We start from the raw sequence: 19,624 nt of genomic DNA on the forward strand, positions 1-19,624 counted from the left end.
GCAGACAGGCTCTAGAAATGCATGCTCTCTGCACTAACCTCTGCTGCCTAGAGCACATGTGTGTCATCTCCCTGGCAGGGGCACAAGGTCCTGGAGGGTGGACGTCACGCATCGAGTACCCACTGGCCTAGCAAATGGGTGGGCGCATGACAGAAGCTCCACAGGCACCTGCAGTCCTGTCTTCTTGGCCTCTGGCTCAGCACGGGGCTGGAGGGCAAGATTCCCCTGCCTTGGGGGAGCTCTGCCATGTGTACTTACTTGCAGGGGAGCGGGCTGGCACCTGGGCACAGGCATAGACATGGCTGAAACGCCGGCCTGAGGAGGTCAGGAACCAGTGCTGGATGGCGGGCTGAGGGTCGTACTCCGTGACGGCCACGCCGTTCACAGCCGTCATCATGAGCATGTTGAGCACCTCATTGGAGAGCTTGGTTCTCTCGTCGGTCCTGATCCGGTTCATGGCCTTGAACCCCCGCTCACAGCAGGAGGTGGAGATGGGCACACAGACCACCACGGCCATGAGCTTGCTCAGCAGGGGGAAGCGGCAGTGCTGGGCCAGGGCGTTTTTGCAGAGCATGGAGAACGGAAGGTGCTGGGCGATGGCTTTCAGGCCCAGCCACTCCTCCAGCAGAGCTTCCTCACTGTATCCTGTTGGGAGGGAGCACTCGAAATACCTGGCCAGGGTGAGAATGTCATCATTCCCAAAACTGGCCAGTTCGATCCCGCTTGGCCAGGCCATGGTGTCAAATACCTCCATGTTCTTGAGCTGTGGGGGTCGGTCTGCGTCGAACCTCTGCTGGAGGTACTCGATCCCGGTCAGGACCGTCTTCTCCCTGTCTGCCTGGAACCGCTGTTCCGCTACCTCCAGTCCGTCCAAGCAGATGCCGTGGAGCCGCCCATCCTTGAAGCTGGCGTTGAATTCTTCCTCTTTGGGCCCCGCCTGGTGACGGAGGCTCTCCAGTGCCACATAGGCCCGGCCCAGCGTGGCGTTCACCTCTGTAATCAGCACGATCTCCTTCTGGCACACCTCAGACAGAGGCCTGTAAATGCTCAGGAAGTCCAACAGGAAGTGGCAGAACTTGACAAAGTGGAAGCCACGCATGAGCTTCAGCATCCCCTTGGCCCGGTGCCCAATCTGGCCCCCAGCCTCCGCCACGCTCTGGAGATGCCTGGCCAGGGCGGGCCAGCTTCCGAGCAGCGCGTGCAGCGTGCGCCTCCTGCTGGCCACCCAGCGGACTGCGTTCAGATCCTTCAGGCGGATGATCTCCTGCTCCAGAGACGCTGCACCTTCCTGCAGCTCGTTCAGCCTCTTGTTTGACGACTGATAAAACTTGAAGACGGTGCGGATGTGCCGGTCACACTTCTTCACCAGATCGATGCTCCCGCAGGCATCCACCACAGCCAGGTGCAGCCGGTGGGCCACACAGTGGACAGGCAGCAGCTGTGGGATGACCTCCTGGAACTTTTCCACAAGGCCTCCCCTGCAGCTCAACACGGCTGAGCCATCCGTTCCCAGCCCCACCACCCAGCCAGGCTTCCGGAAGGGGATGTCCAGCTCATCCAGGGCAGAAACGATGGTCTCGAAGTAGCCGTCCGCTGTCTCACTGCAGAGAGGGGCCAGAGTGATGTAGGACTCTTTCACCTCCATCTGCTTAAAGTAGCGGATGTAAATCCCCACGCAGGCCTGCTCGGAGGCGTCAGTGGAGCTGTCCAGCAGCACGCTCACGCAGGGCGAGTTCCGCACGTCCTCCAGGATCTCCCTCTTCAGGGTCTCCGAGATGTACTTGATGAACTGAGTGCATGCTGTGCGATTGCGGTACTTGCCTAATATCATGGTCCCGGTGCTTTGGAGGAGCTGCAGGATCTTCTCAAAGTCATTCAGGGGCCTTGAGTGGTATGCGATGGAGTAGGCGGCATTGAAAAAGTGCTCCATGTTGGCCATGAGGTCGCTGGAGATCTCTGGAATGAGGGCAGTGTGAGGGGTGTCTTCCTTGATTTCAACTGTGTTCACACAGAGCCTGTGGGCTTTGCTGACTTCATGGTATTTTAAAGTCTCCACTTTAAAAGGCCCCGTATAACCTCTGACTAACCGAGATGATTTGTCGTGGAGATTAGGTCTTTCTTTGCAGGCTGAGCAGAAGAGTTTGGTCTCTTTGGGGTCAATGACTAACCATGGGAACTGCCCAAACCATGACCTCTGAATGGAACGGGGCCTATATGTCCTCTTGATTCTCCTAGGTCCATCTCCTTCTCCTTCACAAATGCTGGGACTGCAGCAGGAGGCACGGGCCTCCACAGGAGAGGCTGGAAGCAACGCAGAGTCTGCAGCCAAGGCCTGTGTGTCTGCCTCTCTCACTGCCACCATCTTCTTGTTCCCTTGGGAGAAAATTAAATCATGCTTGGTTCTGCTACCCAGAACTCTGCAGTCTTCTATCAGATAAGACACCCCCAAATTTAATAAGTATCCCTTAAGTAAGGCAGAAAAGATGAATGCAATCCTTGTTTCTAGAGATCATTAGTGGCGTCCACTTAAACCCTCCCCCATTCTTACCTATGAAAGTTAATCTGGCTCTCCCAGAGTTGTTGCTAATCCTTGTGGGTTCTTTCACCAGCGTCCCAACTACCCTATCCACACAGCTACCCTGGGATCATGTGACACCAGATACCAATAAGTTCAGTTAACCCCCTTGGCCACAGAGACTGTTGGATAAGCAGGTGGCTTTCACTCTCGTGTGAGGCTCCACAATGGAATAGGTTAAACACCTGCCAAGTCTTTTACGAGCCTCAGAAAGAATTAGGTACAGAAGTAAGTGTAGCAGCTACAAGTCAAGAAGTTACTGATTGAGATACACAAGACAACAAATTCTCACAAACCAATGGTGCTGTCACTGAGCACTGGAGAAGGAGGGAGAAGGGATGAGAGGCTCACAGATGGGTTCCCTGGCTCCTCGAGATCAGTGTCCCCACATACCTGCTCCCACCAGCTCTGCCACAGCCTCCATCAGCACTTCTGCTTACAAAAGGACCTGTTTTTTCCCACTTTCCCAGACTACTCTACACTCTGTGGGCAGGGTTAGTTGCTATTCATCTTGTCTACCCAGGGCCTCCTGCCAGGCTTGGTGCCCAATCGGCCCCCATTGGATGGACACGGCTGAGCTCATGCTGTTTGACTCATCATAGCCGCCTGGGCCCTGGCACATGTCCTTCAGAAGGCTGTAGGTTTAGACTCACCTGGAGGACGACCTTTCCCCCACTTTGGCCCATTTGGGTCCTTGATCCAGGGTGCAGCCCTCCGCTCCAGTTTGGAGATCAAGTCTGGCTTGGCAGCAGCAGGTCCTGTGGCAAGGATGAAGAATCATGCTGATGTCATTGCTGTGGCCAAGTCGAGTAGCCCTCTCAAGCTAGACCCGGCCCCTGAAATACACAGAGGTGTCTCTGGGTTCTGTCCTTATAAAGGCTAGTCGGCCAAGGGCAGGCGGAGCGCAAACCCAGAGTGCCAAACAGGCAGTAAGGGGAGGGGCACCCCTCAGCTAGGATGGGACTTCCACAGATCCATGGGCCAGCCCTGGGAGCCACGGGCCAGCCATACACACCAGAGGGGGAAGGGTGGAAACAGGAAGAACCACAGGGACTAAGCAGGAGGGGAAGCAGCAGCCACGTGAGAAGTGGAAGGTCCCACCCACAGCTGGCCCACGCATGTGCCCCTCTGCCCCCACAGCTGGCCCACGCATGTGCCCCTCTGCCCCCACAGCTGGCCCACGCATGTGCCCCTCTGCCCCCACAGCTGGCCCACGCATATGTCCCTCTGTCCCCACAGCTGGCCCACACATGTGCCCCTCTGCCCGGCCTCTGTGAAGGTGACCAACTACATGGGTTTTTGAAAGGGGCACTTGGAGGCCCCCCGAAATACCTACCATCTGCAATGGAGCCTGAAATCTGACTAAAGGAGATTTGGGTCTTTGGATTAAGCACTGCCCTTTACTTAAAATAGGAATATTGTTCAGGGGTATGCAAATAAACCATTTCCTCTATTGATTAAAATCCATCACTATCTACATCATGCTTTTGTGCATGTCTGTGTGAATGTGTGCATAAACTTTCTGTGGAGGGCCACACGAGCAACTGGGCCTGTGGGTGCTCCTGGAGAGGAACTGAAGGACAAGGGAAAAGGGAGGCTGGTTCCCACCATTCATCTTTGGATCATTTGAATATATTTATATATATAATGATACATATATGTGTGTGTGAATATCTACGTATTTACTAATAAAAATATAAGTAAGTAAATTACTAAAGTGTGTTAGATTGAACATATATTCTTCTTAAAATATCTCTAAAATGAGGTCAAAGGAATAATAATAACAAAATGAGGTATAAGACCAAGAGAAATTGGATTAGGAATGCAAATCCATTTTTTGGAAGGAAAGGAGACAAAAGAGAGAGAAACGAACAGAGCTGAACACCAAATGCCTACAGATGGGTTAACAAGGAGAAGCAAGTTGGCTGGTACCAGAGAATCCCAGAAAGATTCAGAAACTGCAGGCACCAGATATGGGAGAAGGTGGTGGGTGGGGAATGGGCGGGAGCAGCGGACTGGCTCAAGTCTGACAGAGATTTGATCAATCCCAGATTCTCTTACCTATGCCAGGAAACCAGGAACCACCACCACCACACCCCAGAGAAGAACAGAGGTTCGGTCTACAGAAAAACTTACCCAGAAAGGCTCCAGATCCCAGATACCACGTACACAGAAAGGCGAAGGGGTGGTGCATACTGAAAGCAGGGAGACTGAGTCATGTCTATGGACTGAGGGGTGCGGTGCTCGACTCCAAGAATGCTGGCTGGGCTTATCACACCCTCCAAACAAGAGACAGGAAGCGTTTTCTTCGGAAAAATGGAATTGCCCTTCCCTCTCCCCTCGAAAGATCTATGGACACTGACTTTTGTGGGTTCTTCAGTAAGACATCTGGGTTTACAGCTGGTCACCCTACAGTGGAAAGTGAAACCTACTCTTGATGCTTCCCAGCCACGCACAGGCCTACAGCCATGCACAGGGCTTCCAGCCCATTTGTAAAGGCTTACTCTTGCATAGGAATGAACCTGGAAATAATTATTTAAGAAAAGCCTCTAACATGAAAGAGAGAAACCAAAACAAGTAGGAAAAGATTTAAAAGAACTTGAAATACAGCAGGAAGCAAAACAAAACTTCAAAATAATGAGAATTAATATTCCCAAGAAAGAAAAGTCATGATAGCCATTCATGAAAGAGGCAATAAGAGTGCTTAAAATTTTAAAAAAAACCCAATAGAATAAAAAACAAATAGTATCGTCAGAAAATAAACTGGAGGAAATGTCCAAGAAAGTAGTATAGAAAAGATAAAAGCAGAAAATAGGAGAAAAAGAAACACACAGAAAACCAGAGACTCAATCCAGGAAGTCCGATATCAAACTAATAGAAAGGAGTTTCTGGAAGAAAGAAAAGAGAAAATAGATAGGAAGAAATCCTACAAGAAAATTTTCCCGAACAGGAAAAGACCAGTTTCCACAAGGAAGAGAAACACCAGATACCCAAAACAAAAGATTAAAAACACACTTTATATAAAACATCAAGACATATCATTAAAAATCTGAGAAAACTGAAATCAATTTCAAAAGCTTTCAGAGTAGAACAATTAAGTCGTGTTCAAAGATTCTGAAATAAGAAGGCACTAGACCTCTCAACAGCACCCGTAAAACCTAAAAGGGCAATGCGTTCAGAATGCTGAGGAAGAATATTTCCAGCCTAGAATCCTAGGCCCAAACAAGTTATCACTGAATCGTGAGGGAAGAATAGGATGTTTTTAGACAGGATGCACCACAGAAAGAAGGCCTCCCCTGCACCCTTCCTTAGGAAGCCACTGGAAGACGTACACTAACAAGATGAAGATGTCAACCACAAAAGAAGAGACAGACTCGGGAAACTGGGGAGAGACGAAGGCACATCTCAGAGCACAGGTGTGCCGCAGGCCTAAAGGCTGCCTAGGTTAGACAGAGCAGGGGAGGAGAAGACCCTGGGAGCGAAGTCTCCAGAGAAAGAATGAAATGGAGAGATCACAGGATGTCCCATCACGTGGAAAAGACTCTTCGGAGGAGTTTTATAATTCCACTGGAGAGTCTGGGAAGAACTGATGAGGGTAAAGAAAGAGAAAAATAAAAAAGAAGAAAAAATTTTCCAATTCGAGGGGGAAGAGTCCTACAATGAAGGAAACACCATCACAATGCACCACCTTGTTCAGCAGTAAATCATACATAATCATAACTGGGCAAATAATTGATACTAATTTAACCAAAAAAGTATGATGTACCTGTTCTGAGAGGATGGAGGGAAGAGAAGTGGGGGCCCAGGTGATGTAACAGGGCCGTATCTCCATCTTCCACAGTAGAAATCAACAGAATATCTAAAATCAATAAATCAGGAATACAATAAACATAAGCCACAGGGTGTTAAAGTGTGATTCTGGATGCCTGCTCTGGCTGAAAGCCTCCAAAAGTAGGAGCCAGCTCTTCTGCATTCCAAAGTCAGACACGGACACATGACCTGGAAAGAGAACGGCTGAGGGCTGGGGGCTGTGGCTCCAGCCTGCACCCATCGAGAGGAGTCACAGAGCTGAGCCTGAAGGAGCCAGGAAGCTGGGCACCAGGGATGTTTCTGGAAAGCATTGTCAAAGGTATTGTGAGCCTCTCTCTCTGACGATGGGGAGCGGTGGGTGTGCCCTTTCCCTTAACCTGACCTGTATCTCTGGGAGCTGTGAGGGGCCACCAGTCCAGGCCTGGGTAAGACTAAAGTAGCCACGGGGTGCCTTGGAGGCGGCCATGTGGAGAATGGCCTACACGCCCAGATCTGTGACAGCGCAAGGTCTGGAAGTGCTCCCATGGTTCAGATGTGGGCCACGTGGGGAATGAGAAGAGGCCTGGCGTTGTCTGTGGGGCCTGCCCGTGACGGCCGGCTACTGGTGTGATGCTCCCCTGTGAAGGTGCCTATACGGACAGGCTGCCAGGGCAGACATTCACCCATGTCCAGGTAACTGCAAGCGAGAGGGTCTCAGTGCCCAGTCAGGGGTATTGCAGAACCCACAAACGCCCAAACAAGAGAACCAGCTTTAAAGGACTACAGCTCTAAGTAGCTGGTGTCAGATTACATGTCAAGTGAAACCTTTCTCACACCTCTCCCACCCACCCACCAATGCCATTCCCACTGAGGATGAGTCAGAAATTCTGAAACCAGCAGGGGGTGGGAGAAGAGGAGCCCCTGTCTTCCTATGGCATGGGTCCAGATTCTACACCTGCAGCAGGTTGAGGCGGGGAAGGCAAGAATCCAGTGTTAAGTGAAGTCCAGATTTTCTGCCACTACACAGAGACGGGGCTTTTGTTTCCTAAATTTTCCTTTTGGTAAATTTCTGATACAAAATTTACAGAAAAGATTGAACAACACAAGGAACTCCAATCATTGACATTTTGCCCCATGTATTCTGGCATGCTTGTGAGCTCACAGGCACACTCCCCTGCTCGGTCTATACATATAGCTACAACATTTTTGTGAACTATTTGAGAGTAAATTGTTTGCATGCCCCCCTTATTCCTAAGTACTTCATGTGTATTGCCCAACAAAAAAGGACCCTTTAACAGGTGGTAGGTGGGATTCGAACATGGGCTCCAGGGCCCTCACCCTGGCTTAACCCCTTCCCCTTGAGGTGAGGGCACTCTGAACAGGATGAGAGGTCACACTGTCATCACGTTACCTTGCACAGCAAAGGGAGATTAGCCGGTGGAGCCGACCTAGTTACACAGCTCTTTAAAAGCTGGTGCTGTTCTCAGCTGGCAGCAAACCGGGAAGTCAGAGCTTCAAAGCACATGACGATTCTACACACTGCTGCCGGCCTGAGCACACAGGGGGCCACAGGGAAGCACCCGAGAGCAGCCTCTGGGCTAAAAGTGCTCCCCGCTGACAGGCAGCAGGAGAATCGCAAGGAGCTAGATTCCGGCAACAGCATAAGGGAGCTCAGAGCCTCCAGACAGGAGCCTGCCTGTCCGCCCCTTGGTTTGGGCTAAGACCCTAAGCAGAGAACCTGGTCAGGCCCACCTGGACCCCCGACCTGCAGAGCTATGAGATAATACATGAGTCTGCAGTCATTTGAAATGGGGCAGCAGAAAGCAAAGGTGTCTTATACAACCAGAGTTATAATGATCAAAACCAGGAAACTCAACACTGATATCATACTATTATTAATCTACAGTTCACACTAAATTTCTTCACTTGTCCCCAAAATGTCTCTGTAGCCCAGCATCTGTCCTAGCATCATGCACTCAAGTTGTCACCCCTCTTCAGTCTCCTTTAATTGAGGTAGTTTGCTGGCCTTACTCAGTCTTTTTTTGATCAGAACACTTTTGAAGAGTTTTGTACCAGGCATTGCACTCATTGAAATTAGACCAGGAAGATGTTACGTTATTTGAGTGTGACAAGAAAAAGTTCTGGGCCCTGCCTAGATTGAACCCAGAGGGTGAGAAAGAAAAGGCCCCCAGAGCTGACATGCTCAGTGGTGAGCAGGAGGATGCAACTGTTTTATGAGCGCGTCCTGCTGGAGTCCATCCCCTCTAAGATGATGTCCACATATGTTATTTAGAAAGAATGCGGCAAATTACTGGAAGAAACAGCTACAAGATTCTGGGGAAGAGGACTTCGTAAAAGAGAAAGGTGGAACAGGGGACTGTCATTTTGTTTTTTTTTTTTTTTGAGATGGAGTCTGGCTCTGTTGCCCAGGCTGGAGTGCAGTGGCACGATCTTGGCTCATTGCAACCTCCACCTCCCGGGTTCAAGCGATTCTCCTGCCTCAGCCTCCCGAGTAGCTGGAACTACGGGCGTGCACCACTACGCCCGGCTAATTTTTGTATTTTTAGTAGAGACAGGGTCTTGCCATGTTGGCCAGGCTGGTCTTGAACTCCTGACCTCAGGTGATCCACCTGCCTCAGCCTCCCAAAGTGCTGAGATTACAGGTGTGAGCCACCACGCCCGGCAGAAATATTTAACAAGAAAAATTCAAAACAAACAGGGACCAAATGTTCCCAAATCTGTTTGCCTCCGTTTATATTCCCTTTGAGGACTGTCCACCTTTGACTGCCGCTGGCACCACCACCCTGGCCCCAGGAATACCGTACCCTGACGGTACCTCTCTGAAGCTGCAGCCTACATCTTATCAAAACCTCTCTTTTTGTTCCCTTCCAAACAAATGAAACAGAGGGGAATGTTCAGCCTTTTCTATGACTTAGTAATAGAAAAAGAACGAGGGCACATAACTGTCGCGAGTACATGCATACACCCACAAACACCCACATTCCCTAACAGTCCATAACAATGGTTTGGCCTACAAAGGACTCCTCATCCTTCCAGGCCAACTTCACCAAAGGCCAGCAGGCCCTATCCCATGAATCCATTCTGCAGATACTCAGGAGACTGAGGCAGGAGGATCACCCGGGCCCAGGAGTTTCAGTCCTGACTGGGCAATATAGAGAGACCCTATTTCAAACAAACAAATAAGTAAATAGATGCTGCCACTCTAGCCCCTCACCTTGGTTTTTCTCTCTCTAGCTCCTGGCTGCCCCCACTTGGAGGCCATCATCACATGCCCTGCCGTGGAGAAGCTGGTTTCCCAGACACCACCTGCTGGGGGACTTGAACTCCCTTGCTCATCTTCTTTAGGGTCCTCCCACTCAATGTTGGTTTCCATGAGTGACACAATGCCTTCCCCCAGTTCAGCAAGGCCTGGCTGTAGTTACCGACTTTTCCTGTGGACAAGAAACTGCCTGCCTGCAGTGAGTGACTGGCCACTCAGCATATGACGACACCTTTACAAATAAAAGCAAGGGCTACCCACATAGTCCCTATGTTGGCCTATTTCTGTTAATGACAAATACTAGTTTCTTAACAGTGGGATGTAATTGAGATTTCTGGCTGCTTTTTGGGAAGAAGCAACAGACTTCATTAGATATGGCAAGCCAGGTGCAGTGGCTCACACTGTAATCCAACACATTGGGAGGCTTAGTCGGCAAGATTGCTTGAGTCCAGGAGTTTGAGACCAGCCTGGGCAGCAAAGTGAGACCCCAACTCTACAAAAAAAATTAAAAATTAACTAGGTGTTGTGGCATGCGCCTATAGTCCCAGCTACTTGGGAGGCTAAGGCAGGAGGATTGCTTGAGCCCAGGAGTTCAAGGTTACAGTGAACTATGATGGCACCACTGCACCCCAGTCTGGGCGACAGAGTGAGAGCCTGTCTCTCTCTCTCTCTCTCTCTCTCTCTCTCACACACACACACACACACACACACACACAAAAAAAAACAAAGTTGAGTTTACCCCAAGAAGAAGTTTTGTGTTCTATTTACAAAAAATATTTAAAAGATAATGCAAAAGAATATTTGGTTTTCAACTCTTAAAGCATTTGTTATGGAGGCTAAAGTGTGGGAAATTAAAAAAAGAGCCAAAGTAAAAATAATAATAACAATTACAGAATCTCCACTATGTTTTAACACTGCCTTATATCCCAATTTAATACTACTATATATCACTTTTAAATATACAAATAGCTTATGCCAGGCCCTGCCCATAGTCTCCAGGCTCCTTAAGATGCTTTTATATCTCAAACATGAAGAACTGTTTAAATTGGGGGATAAAGGATAACCAGAGATCCAGTTAAAGTAACTGAAAGGAATCACACACATGCAACTCCGTTTCTAGACTCCCACACCTGTCTCAATTTCATGGACAACTGGAGAGGCCAGGCCCAGCCCCTAGAAAGCCTTTCTGATTCCTGCCTCTGACCCTCAAGGAAAATCAGTTCCCTTCCCTCTGATTACATTTTTTGTTCATCCAAATAAAACTTAAAGACCTTAGTTAGCTAAGATTTCCCTACTGCCTAATTTATGTAAATGAAAAAGAAAATGATAAAATGTTTAGATCATGCTCTATCAAGACACAAAATGTGAGGGAACAGGCACAGGCTAAACAATCCTGGCCAGCCCTCCCTGCACTGCCGGAGAAGCTGCCCTGGGCCGGCAACACCATTGCTGGGTACTTTCACAATCGCTGGGGGGCTTCACAGTGAAACTGAGTCGCTAGTGCCAATTACTCTGAAGGAAAACCCAACTTTTTGTAGAGGGTGTGCATTTTTAAAACAGGTGTGAATTTCGCCCTCACTCTCACTGCTCTTCAGCACAGCAGAGGCAGTGATGCTCTTTGAAGAGACACTCCTAACCTAGGGCATGATGACAAAACCTCTGTCACCACAAAATAAATAATTTAAGTCACTTCTGAATGTTTGAGGAGCCATTTAAAAATTATGAACAATGACAAAAAGATGTATATAAGTCAAAGATGTTTAGAAATTAATCCAGATCTTAGCTGCACCCAAAAGTGCAGTATACACAAGGGACTATGACATCAATCAAGTCACAGACTTCTTACTTCCTGTTCTGCAGAAGTCACAACACAGGTTGCTGCTGGAACTCCTTAGTTATGTACAATAGCCTGTTCCACAAGGTTTCTGTTACCATGTGTGTTAGTACAGAAATACATAAAAGATGTAGAAGATGAAGAGTTGGCCAGGTGTGCTGGCTCATACCTGTAATCCTAGCACTTTGGGAGGCCAAGGCGGGTGGATCGCCTGAGGTCTGGAGTTTGAGACCAGCCTGGCCAACGTGGTGAAACCCCGTCTCTACTAAAAATACAAAAATTAGCCAGGCATGGTGGCACACACTTGTAGTCCCAGTTACTCAGGAGGCTGAGGCAAGAGAATTTCTTAAACCTGGGAGGCAGAGGTTGCAGTGAACCAAGATCGCGCCACTGCACTCCAGCTTGGGCGACACAGGGAGACTGTCTCCAACAAAAAAAGTTGTCTTTCCATCTTCATGGAAGTTAACCTTGCTAACTGCCAGAAAGAGGCAAAGAGAGGATAAAACAGCAGATGCAGGAGAGGAGAGCACCATCCTGAGGAGTAATAAGCACTGCCATCTTCCTAATCTGCCAAGGTCCAAACCCCATGACTCCCATGCTGAAGGCTGCCAGCCCTTGCCAGCACCTGGCCAGGATGCAGGAGATTCAGCCCTGGGCTGCACAGATAGGGGTGGCTCTGCCAGGCCATCCCCTCCATCATGGTTCAATGCCCTTCCTCCTGGTCCACCTGGTTTTGAACTCAATTAAAACATTTCCTACTCTATAATAAAGGCTTCCTGATCCCTCCCACCAATGCCCAGGAAATCAGATCCCTCTTCTTCAGTAGCCCCGGGTACTCTTCTGGAAGCTCTTTTATGGGAGACTGTATTACTTTATAGTTTCTTATTAAAATGTCTCTCTCTCCCACAAATGTGCTAGGCCCTTGAAAGCAGAGACCACGGATCAGCTGTGCTCCTCTGGCACATAGTAGGTACTCCAAAATGTCTGGTGGGGGATGAATGGACGGACAGATGGGTGGATGAGAAGGTGATAAAGCACGGTTACGCCAAGCAGGGGAGTTCTGAGGTGCAAAAGCCAGGATTGGTCTCTGCCTACGCACGGGGAGGGGGCAGGAATGGGAAGATAACCACAAGCCTCAGCTCCCCTTGTGGGCTTCCCAAGTCAAATGAGGGTGGCAAATAAGAGGCTCGGTGCGTCTTTACCTAAGGATGCCAGCAGCTCGTAGTTCATCCGCATCACGTCTCTGTACAACTCCTTCTGCCGCTTGTCTAGCATGCCCCACTCCTCCCGGGTGAAATACACTGCTACATCCTCGAACACCACCGGCAGCTCCTCAAACACCACAGGAACCTCCTCCGACAACCCCTCTGCAGAAGGGTCCTGGAACAAACAGCAGCGGCCACTCAGCACCGCCTGCCAAGCCAGATGCCCGCGCAACACTTCTGGGGCCTTTGGAAGCCCTATTTCTCCTGGGAAGCTCACCAAGAGGCCCAGATGCACTCAGAGGAATGAATTTACCCATTGAAAGTCAAAGAATCAAATTCAGGAGGCCATAATTAGTAAGTTAAAACCAAGTGAGACTCGGTTAGATCCTAGGATCTCCTGGGCGGAAATGAAAGCGTATGGAAAGAAGAGGCAGCTGAGCAGAGCCTCTCACTGCATGCTGTCCTCAGAGTCCTGAGAGCCGCCTCCTGGTCACCTACAACTAAAAGGTGACCATGTGCCTCTAAGAGCACCTGCTAAGATTTCCCAATGGGATGGGAACGAAGAGGTGGTCAAAATAGTTAAAGATGCTTACGACCAGTAACTGGCTTACACATGCCTCACTGCTGAAGGAATTCAGATGATAAAAGGTTAGATCTGTTTATTAGCTTCTAACACTAAAAAAGGTCAGGAATAGGAAAAGAAATGAGCTATGCTGTTTTTCTGGATTTTGGAAAAATGAGAGTTTACGCAGTTGAACTGGATTCCTTATGATGCCAGCTCTAGGAGGAATCTCCGAGTTATTCTCGCCAGACTCCTGGAAGGGAGTTAAAAATGATTTGTTGTAAAATTCTACTTCTATGCAATAGGTGAGAAATGGGGAAGCTTCCAATGAACACAGTTTCCTTACAGGACAACTTTCCAAAGCATTCGCTAACTACAAAGGAAACCTAAGGTGGGCGCTAGAGTACTTAGTGCCCAGCAGTGCTGTGGAGAGTGGAAGGAAAGCATGGACTGGCAGCTCAGGACTCTGGGCAGATTCTGGCACTGACTATAAGAGCTCTAGAACCCCGGACATGTCACTTGCTCCAAAGTCTGTTTTCTTCCAACAAGATGAGTTTAATAGCACTTGCTCTACTGGCCTCACAGCAACATCAGAAACATTACGTCAAACAACACGTGTGAAAAACTGCAATGTTTAAAAGTGCAACATGACTCCAAAGTTAAAGTTAAACTGTAAAAAATACTAGACAGGTGTGGTAGATCATATCGGTAATCCTAGCATTTGGGGAGGCTGAGCGGGGAGGACTGGTTGAGCCCAGGAGTTCAAGACCAGCCTGGGCAGTACAGCGAGATTCCCATCTCTACAAAAAATAAAAAATTATCCAGGTGTGCAGACACACACCTGTGGTCCCAGCTACTTGGGAGGCTGAGTGGGAAGCATTGCTTGAGCCTTGGAAGTAAAGGCTGCAGTGAGCTATGATCACACCACAGTCCAGCCTGGGTGACAGAGCGACACCCTGTCTCTTAAACAAATTTAAATATCAACTATTTAAGGGCTCTGTGATTGTTCTGTGGTTGTAGATTATTTCTTGAGATCTGTGTTTATTTTGGATTCTGAATAAAGATTATTGTTTCCTTTATACCAGAAGTAGAAATGTTCTGTCTCACTATTTACGTTTTGTTATTTGCAAAAAGGAGATAATAATAGGGCTGTTGTCCAAATTAAATGAGATAATACATGTGACGCATCTAAAACAATGCCTAGTCCATGATAAGCATGTTAGTATATGCTAACATTATGATGTCAGCAGTGGGTTATTGCTAGTATTCTTTTTTTCCATCATCAGCCTGGATATACATTGTTCTCAGTATAGAATCCTTCTCTGTAAGATACAGCCATCATTATAAACATATTACCTGAATGCAGGATTCTACTGCATCATTACATAAAATATCAATGTCTGAGGAGCTGTGGATGCCATCAGTGACTTCTTTTTGCCTCAAATCTGAAATGCAGTCCAGATACATAGCAGGAATTGCTCCATTCCCCCCAGGGTCCTCTAGTTCAGCTCTTGAGCTTGGCAGGAGCTCAGCCATGCTATCAAAGCCTCCCAGAGGCCCTGGGGGGTAGAATATGGGGTAATCTGCCGTGAAGAGTGGCTCCGGGCTGGCCAGGACATCTCCAGATGGGTCTCTGATGCTCCGGAACCGGGCTGCCCAGATGGGGTCCCTTGCTGCCAAGGCATCGACACAGAACATGTGGGCCTTGCTCTTGGCGTGGTATTTGAGAGTCTCCACCTTGAATGGTCCTGTATAACCTTCTATTAGTCTTGACCGTTTGTCCCTGATGGAGGGGTATTCTCGGCAAGCAGAGCAGAACAGAGCCGTCTGCTCCTCATTCATGATCAGCCACGGAAACTGCACAAACCATGACTTCTGGATGGACCGGGGCTTCAGGAGTTTCCTGTTTCTTCCTGCCCAGTCTCCCTCGATGTGTCCACTGCACGTACCGAGGTGGGAAAGGCGGGCTTTCTTCTTAGGCGGCAGGGACTGTCCACTCTCCCTGGTGGGACCTTGCACACCCATGTCTTCCATGTAGCCCATCTGTTTTTTTCCTTTAGAGAACAGGGACGGAAGGGATTTGCTTTAAAATCCTGTAGTTAGAGCCACTGCAACTCACAGTAGCTCTGAAGAACCTCAAATATGAAAAGCGGAAAGCAAACACACACACCTGAATTTTCTTCTAGTCCTGGCCAAGTCTGCAGGCCCTTCCCTCACCTAATCCAGAAGAAAGCCAAAGGGATGGGCTTTACGGAACCCTCCCCGTCCTTTTTGTTTTTTGAATTTAAAGGACAGATACAACCAGCCAAAAGGAGATCTTTGCAATCTGATCTATGAAACGTACAATCTTCAGGAGTCAAAATTTATTTATGGATAAGAACACTAACATAATAGAACATAGGATTTTAAAAAGATCACTAAAGCCACACACCGCAACTCCAGGGGAAGACAGCTACCTATCTCCTGGGCAGGCAGTTTTCATCCCCAGGTAGTTTTCCTTAAGCTATAATCTATCTTCGGATACTTTTACCTCAAAATACTGGATGCTGACCCAGTCCTCAAGAGAAACTCAAGTCTAATTCCTCTCTTATAACACAAACCTTCAAACAGATGAGGACTCTCATGACCTCACATCTTTTTTCTTCAAGCTGAACTAGAAGTTTCTTTATTCACGTAGATGAAATGCAACTCAAACGACTCTAACTCCTGTGGAACCATTTCTTATGTACCAACATCACTTCCAATGCCCAGTGGCTGAGGACTCAACATTTTTTGTGCCAGGCCAACAGACTGGTCTACAAAACTGTAAGGGCATGAAGCTGTTAATAAAGAGTCAGAAGGCTCAAAATAAGAGCCAAGCAAGGAGAAATGAAACAAAATAAATCTGTCTCTATGATACTTTCCAGAGTCACAAAGGTGTCTAGAGCTCCTTGTGGTCTGAGAGAAATCACAAGGGAAAACAAACTTCTGTGATTTGATTCACATAGGATCTTGCTCCCCACCTCCCTCTTCTCCCACAGTAGGAGTTGGGTTAACTCGGTTATTTTACATAATGACAAGATGTCATCTGGCCTGGCTAAACCAACCCTTGAACAGGAGGGTCTTATCGAAAGAGGGAAGAAAAGATAAATCCCTACAACTTAACAGACAGCTGTTCATTCATTCATTCAGCGATTATCTATTGTGCAACAGCTGGGTGCCAGGTATTGTTCTAAGCACTAGGAATATAGTAGTAAATAAGACAAAGTCATGCCTTCATGGAACTTATAATAATTATAAATAAACATATTCTCCTGGGTAGAAATAAGACAATGGGAGATGAGAGGTTGGAGAAGGACATCAGGGGCAGCGTGTATATTTAGATATTAATCAGATGACACCTGGGAGGAGAACAGCAGCGTCAGTTGGTGGAGAACAGGGAGAGCAGAGGATGAGCCTGGAGTCCTGGGGCTGCCCCTGCTCCCTCTCCAGCCAAGCACCTGCCCCTGAGTGCAGGTCCACACTCACCTTGGTGATGCTCCAGGTGGCTCCTCTGGCCCTGGACGCTGCCAAGCCATGGCTCTGGCCCTGGTCCGAACTTACAAAACAGCTCAGGGTTGGCAACAGTTGGTCCTGAGTTAAAAAAAAAAAAGAGAGAGAGAGAGAGAGAAAAGCACTGTGAAGACTGGCTCTGGGTCACAACACGAAGGAGGCATCTGTCTGCGACATCTCTCGGCATGGTGAAATAAGGGGCCAAGCAGGAAAGTAGGAGTCTTGGTGGTTCAGCACAGTGGTTCAGTGGTTTAGAAACTCGTATCTGTGAGGCCCTTAATAGAATAGGAGACTAGGAGAAAGGAATGAGGGCAAAAGGAGGCTAAACAGGTATAAAAACTATGGGTCAGAAACCCAAATGCTGAGAGGGGCCAGCCTGGTAATATAACAGAGGAAACCAGGCCAAGTTCAGGGGCTGTGGCAACCTGCAAGACGTAAGGGAACAGTAGCTACTCAGCTGCAGAAGGGCTGCCACTCGGGATGCAGGCTCAGCCCTGCCACACCGTCCTGTTTGTCAAGAGATGCCAGAAATCCATATTCTTATGTGAAAACTCCTAATAACTAAATATTGGCAATTTAAAGAAGCCAAACAAAAGAAACAAAAGTCAAAAAACAAAGCAAATCAAAACTCCAAGCAGTGAGCCGTATCTGGCCCATGAGCTGCTACTTTGCAACTTCTGGTTTGGAAGAATCAGTGGTTTTCAAACTCTTTTAGCTGGCACAGGAAGACTCAACCCAGCTGCAGTCCTTCCACCCACAAAATGCTGAGATTGTGGCTTCTACTATGCCTTACACAGCAGCCAAGACGAAATAAGAAAAGCATGGTAGACAGTCACCAACTTGCAATCAGTCAACAGTGCATATCTGTACACACGTTGAAATACAACCAAGCACCTCTGTCCTTGGCACAGAAAGTCTACCCAAAGAATCAAAGGAAAGAGCATTCAAAAAATAGACGAGATGAAAAATACACTTGTGCAAACTCTTAAACTGTTTTATCTCACTAAATCTCTATAATAACCCTAAGATAGAAATTCAGGCTTAAAAAGGCCAAAGGCACTCAAGTATCCAGTGGAGAGCTGGGATTGAGATCAGATTTCCACATTGCACATGTGATGCTCTTGCCACCACTGCTTCCTACCTCCAGCGTCCTACGGGCTCCACAGATCCACAGGCCCAGCTTCCCAGTTTCCCTCCTGGCCCCTTGGGGCATTCTGAGGCACCAGGAGACAGACCCAGGAGTCTAGCCCAGGCCTGCCAGATTGCCCCACTTCTCTTGACCATTTTATGGGGAGAAGAGAAACGGTGATGTGTGAATTTGCATGCAATTAAGGTAGATACGGGATCGAGCAGATAGGTGGTGTAAAGATGCCTAGACAAATGCTTGGATTCCAGAAAACCCTCTCCGGTGTTCCTGACGCAGATGAGGTTGGGAATGCTGATCTAGATTGATGGTGGCAGGGATGTGGATGGGCACCCATACCCAGTGGTGCCACCAGCTTGTCGGAACTACAGAGCTCCTTCTGTTGCTGGCTCAGCAGCACCCATTCCTCCTGGAGTAAGTACACAGTGATGTCATCAAACGTCACAGGAGCCTGAAAGGAAAATGACAGCTGCTAAGTACCACCCTCTTCCTTAGATTTATCTTCCAAAAGTGTTCCTGACCACCTGAGGGCACCCTGCATGGGAAGGGGTGTTGTCAATTTACATGCAAGGCCCACACCCCATATCTCCCCACCTGGGTACAGATCACAGTGAGAACAAGACTCGCTTCTTCCGGGAAGTGCCGTGCGCTGAAACGAAACTGACCCATGAAGGAGCTGGCTTAGGAGCTTCTCCGTCCCCTCCCTGCGTGCTCTTCACCCGCCTCCCACACGCCCGTTCCTTCTCAGCCAGGGGCTGGGCAACAACTTAGGGCACATTCTTTCATGGAACCTTAAACATGGTAAACCTTCACTTAGGAAGATGTGTCCGATTTCTAGAAATAGCTGAAAGTCATTTAGAACTATGTCTGTGAATGATGAAAACAGGCAATGCTTTGGGGCTGAGATCTACATCCCATGTGGCTTGTAAAGGGGCTCTGTGGGGCAGGGAGTTCAGAAAGTGCTTGGAGGAGTTCCAGATTAAGATGGCAGATTAAACAAGCCCATTTAATTTGGTTTATTCCCTGTTAATTTAAAAGCCCACCCCCAAACAAAACCCCCACTATAACAGGGGGCACAACAAGGAGACGACCGCAATATGCTCTTGGAAACCGAGAAGCAGATGAAAAAGCAGTCACTCAGCAGATCCAAGAAAATCAAATCCTCGCCCGGCAGCAGGCAAAGCAGAGAACCACCCAAGGTACACTCTGCATCCTCAAAAGCTTGTTATCTTCCAGCACGGGAAACCTCTAGCACAGGAGGACAGGCAGACAGCCCAATGGAATGAGAACTAGGGGAGGGCTGTGCCCCAACAAATGCCTCCCCAGGTTCTTTACATGAGGCTCCAGCTGATAAGCCCGTCCTCCCTCTCACAAGCACAGAGTTATTAGAGTTTTGGTCTTCCACTGCTAAATGTCAGCAGACTGGACTACCAGACACTTGGGGAAAGGATCTAACAGGGACTATAGAGACCAAAACAGATGGGAGGTGTTGGGGTGGCGGGGGGGTTGCTAAGAAAATGTAAGGGAGGCATGGAGAAAAAAACTTAAAAAACAAAACAAAACAAAAAAAAACCTATCATCCAGTCATCAAAGAGGTAAGGTACTGCAGCCACACAACAAAGTGTTATAAAAGAAATCAACAGAAAAAGTAGAAATGTTTATCATTTTAAGTTTTGTGCCATGAAAACATTACCTAAAGAAATT

At 48.2% G+C, this 19,624-nt stretch overlaps 1 protein-coding gene across 1 annotated transcript in view; it reads right to left on the reverse strand.

Moving 5' to 3' along the window:
• The window catches only part of ZNF862 (zinc finger protein 862), a 34,063-nt gene that overhangs the window by 4,547 nt on the left and 9,892 nt on the right, over window positions 1–19,624 (reverse strand). Inside the window, exons 3-8 of the mRNA XM_011966625.1 lie at window positions 18,260–18,371; window positions 16,753–16,857; window positions 14,602–15,299; window positions 12,681–12,858; window positions 3,229–3,333; window positions 259–2,373 (exon numbers count right to left, since the gene is read on the reverse strand). Of these exons, the coding sequence (XP_011822015.1) occupies window positions 259–2,373; window positions 3,229–3,333; window positions 12,681–12,858; window positions 14,602–15,299; window positions 16,753–16,857; window positions 18,260–18,371 (3,313 nt within the window). The remainder of the gene's footprint in view (window positions 1–258; window positions 2,374–3,228; window positions 3,334–12,680; window positions 12,859–14,601; window positions 15,300–16,752; window positions 16,858–18,259; window positions 18,372–19,624) is intronic.

The sequence above is a fragment of the Mandrillus leucophaeus genome, unplaced genomic scaffold (genome assembly GCF_000951045.1).
Source record: "Mandrillus leucophaeus isolate KB7577 unplaced genomic scaffold, Mleu.le_1.0 Scaffold767, whole genome shotgun sequence".
NCBI classification, from domain to species: domain Eukaryota; kingdom Metazoa; phylum Chordata; class Mammalia; order Primates; family Cercopithecidae; genus Mandrillus; species Mandrillus leucophaeus.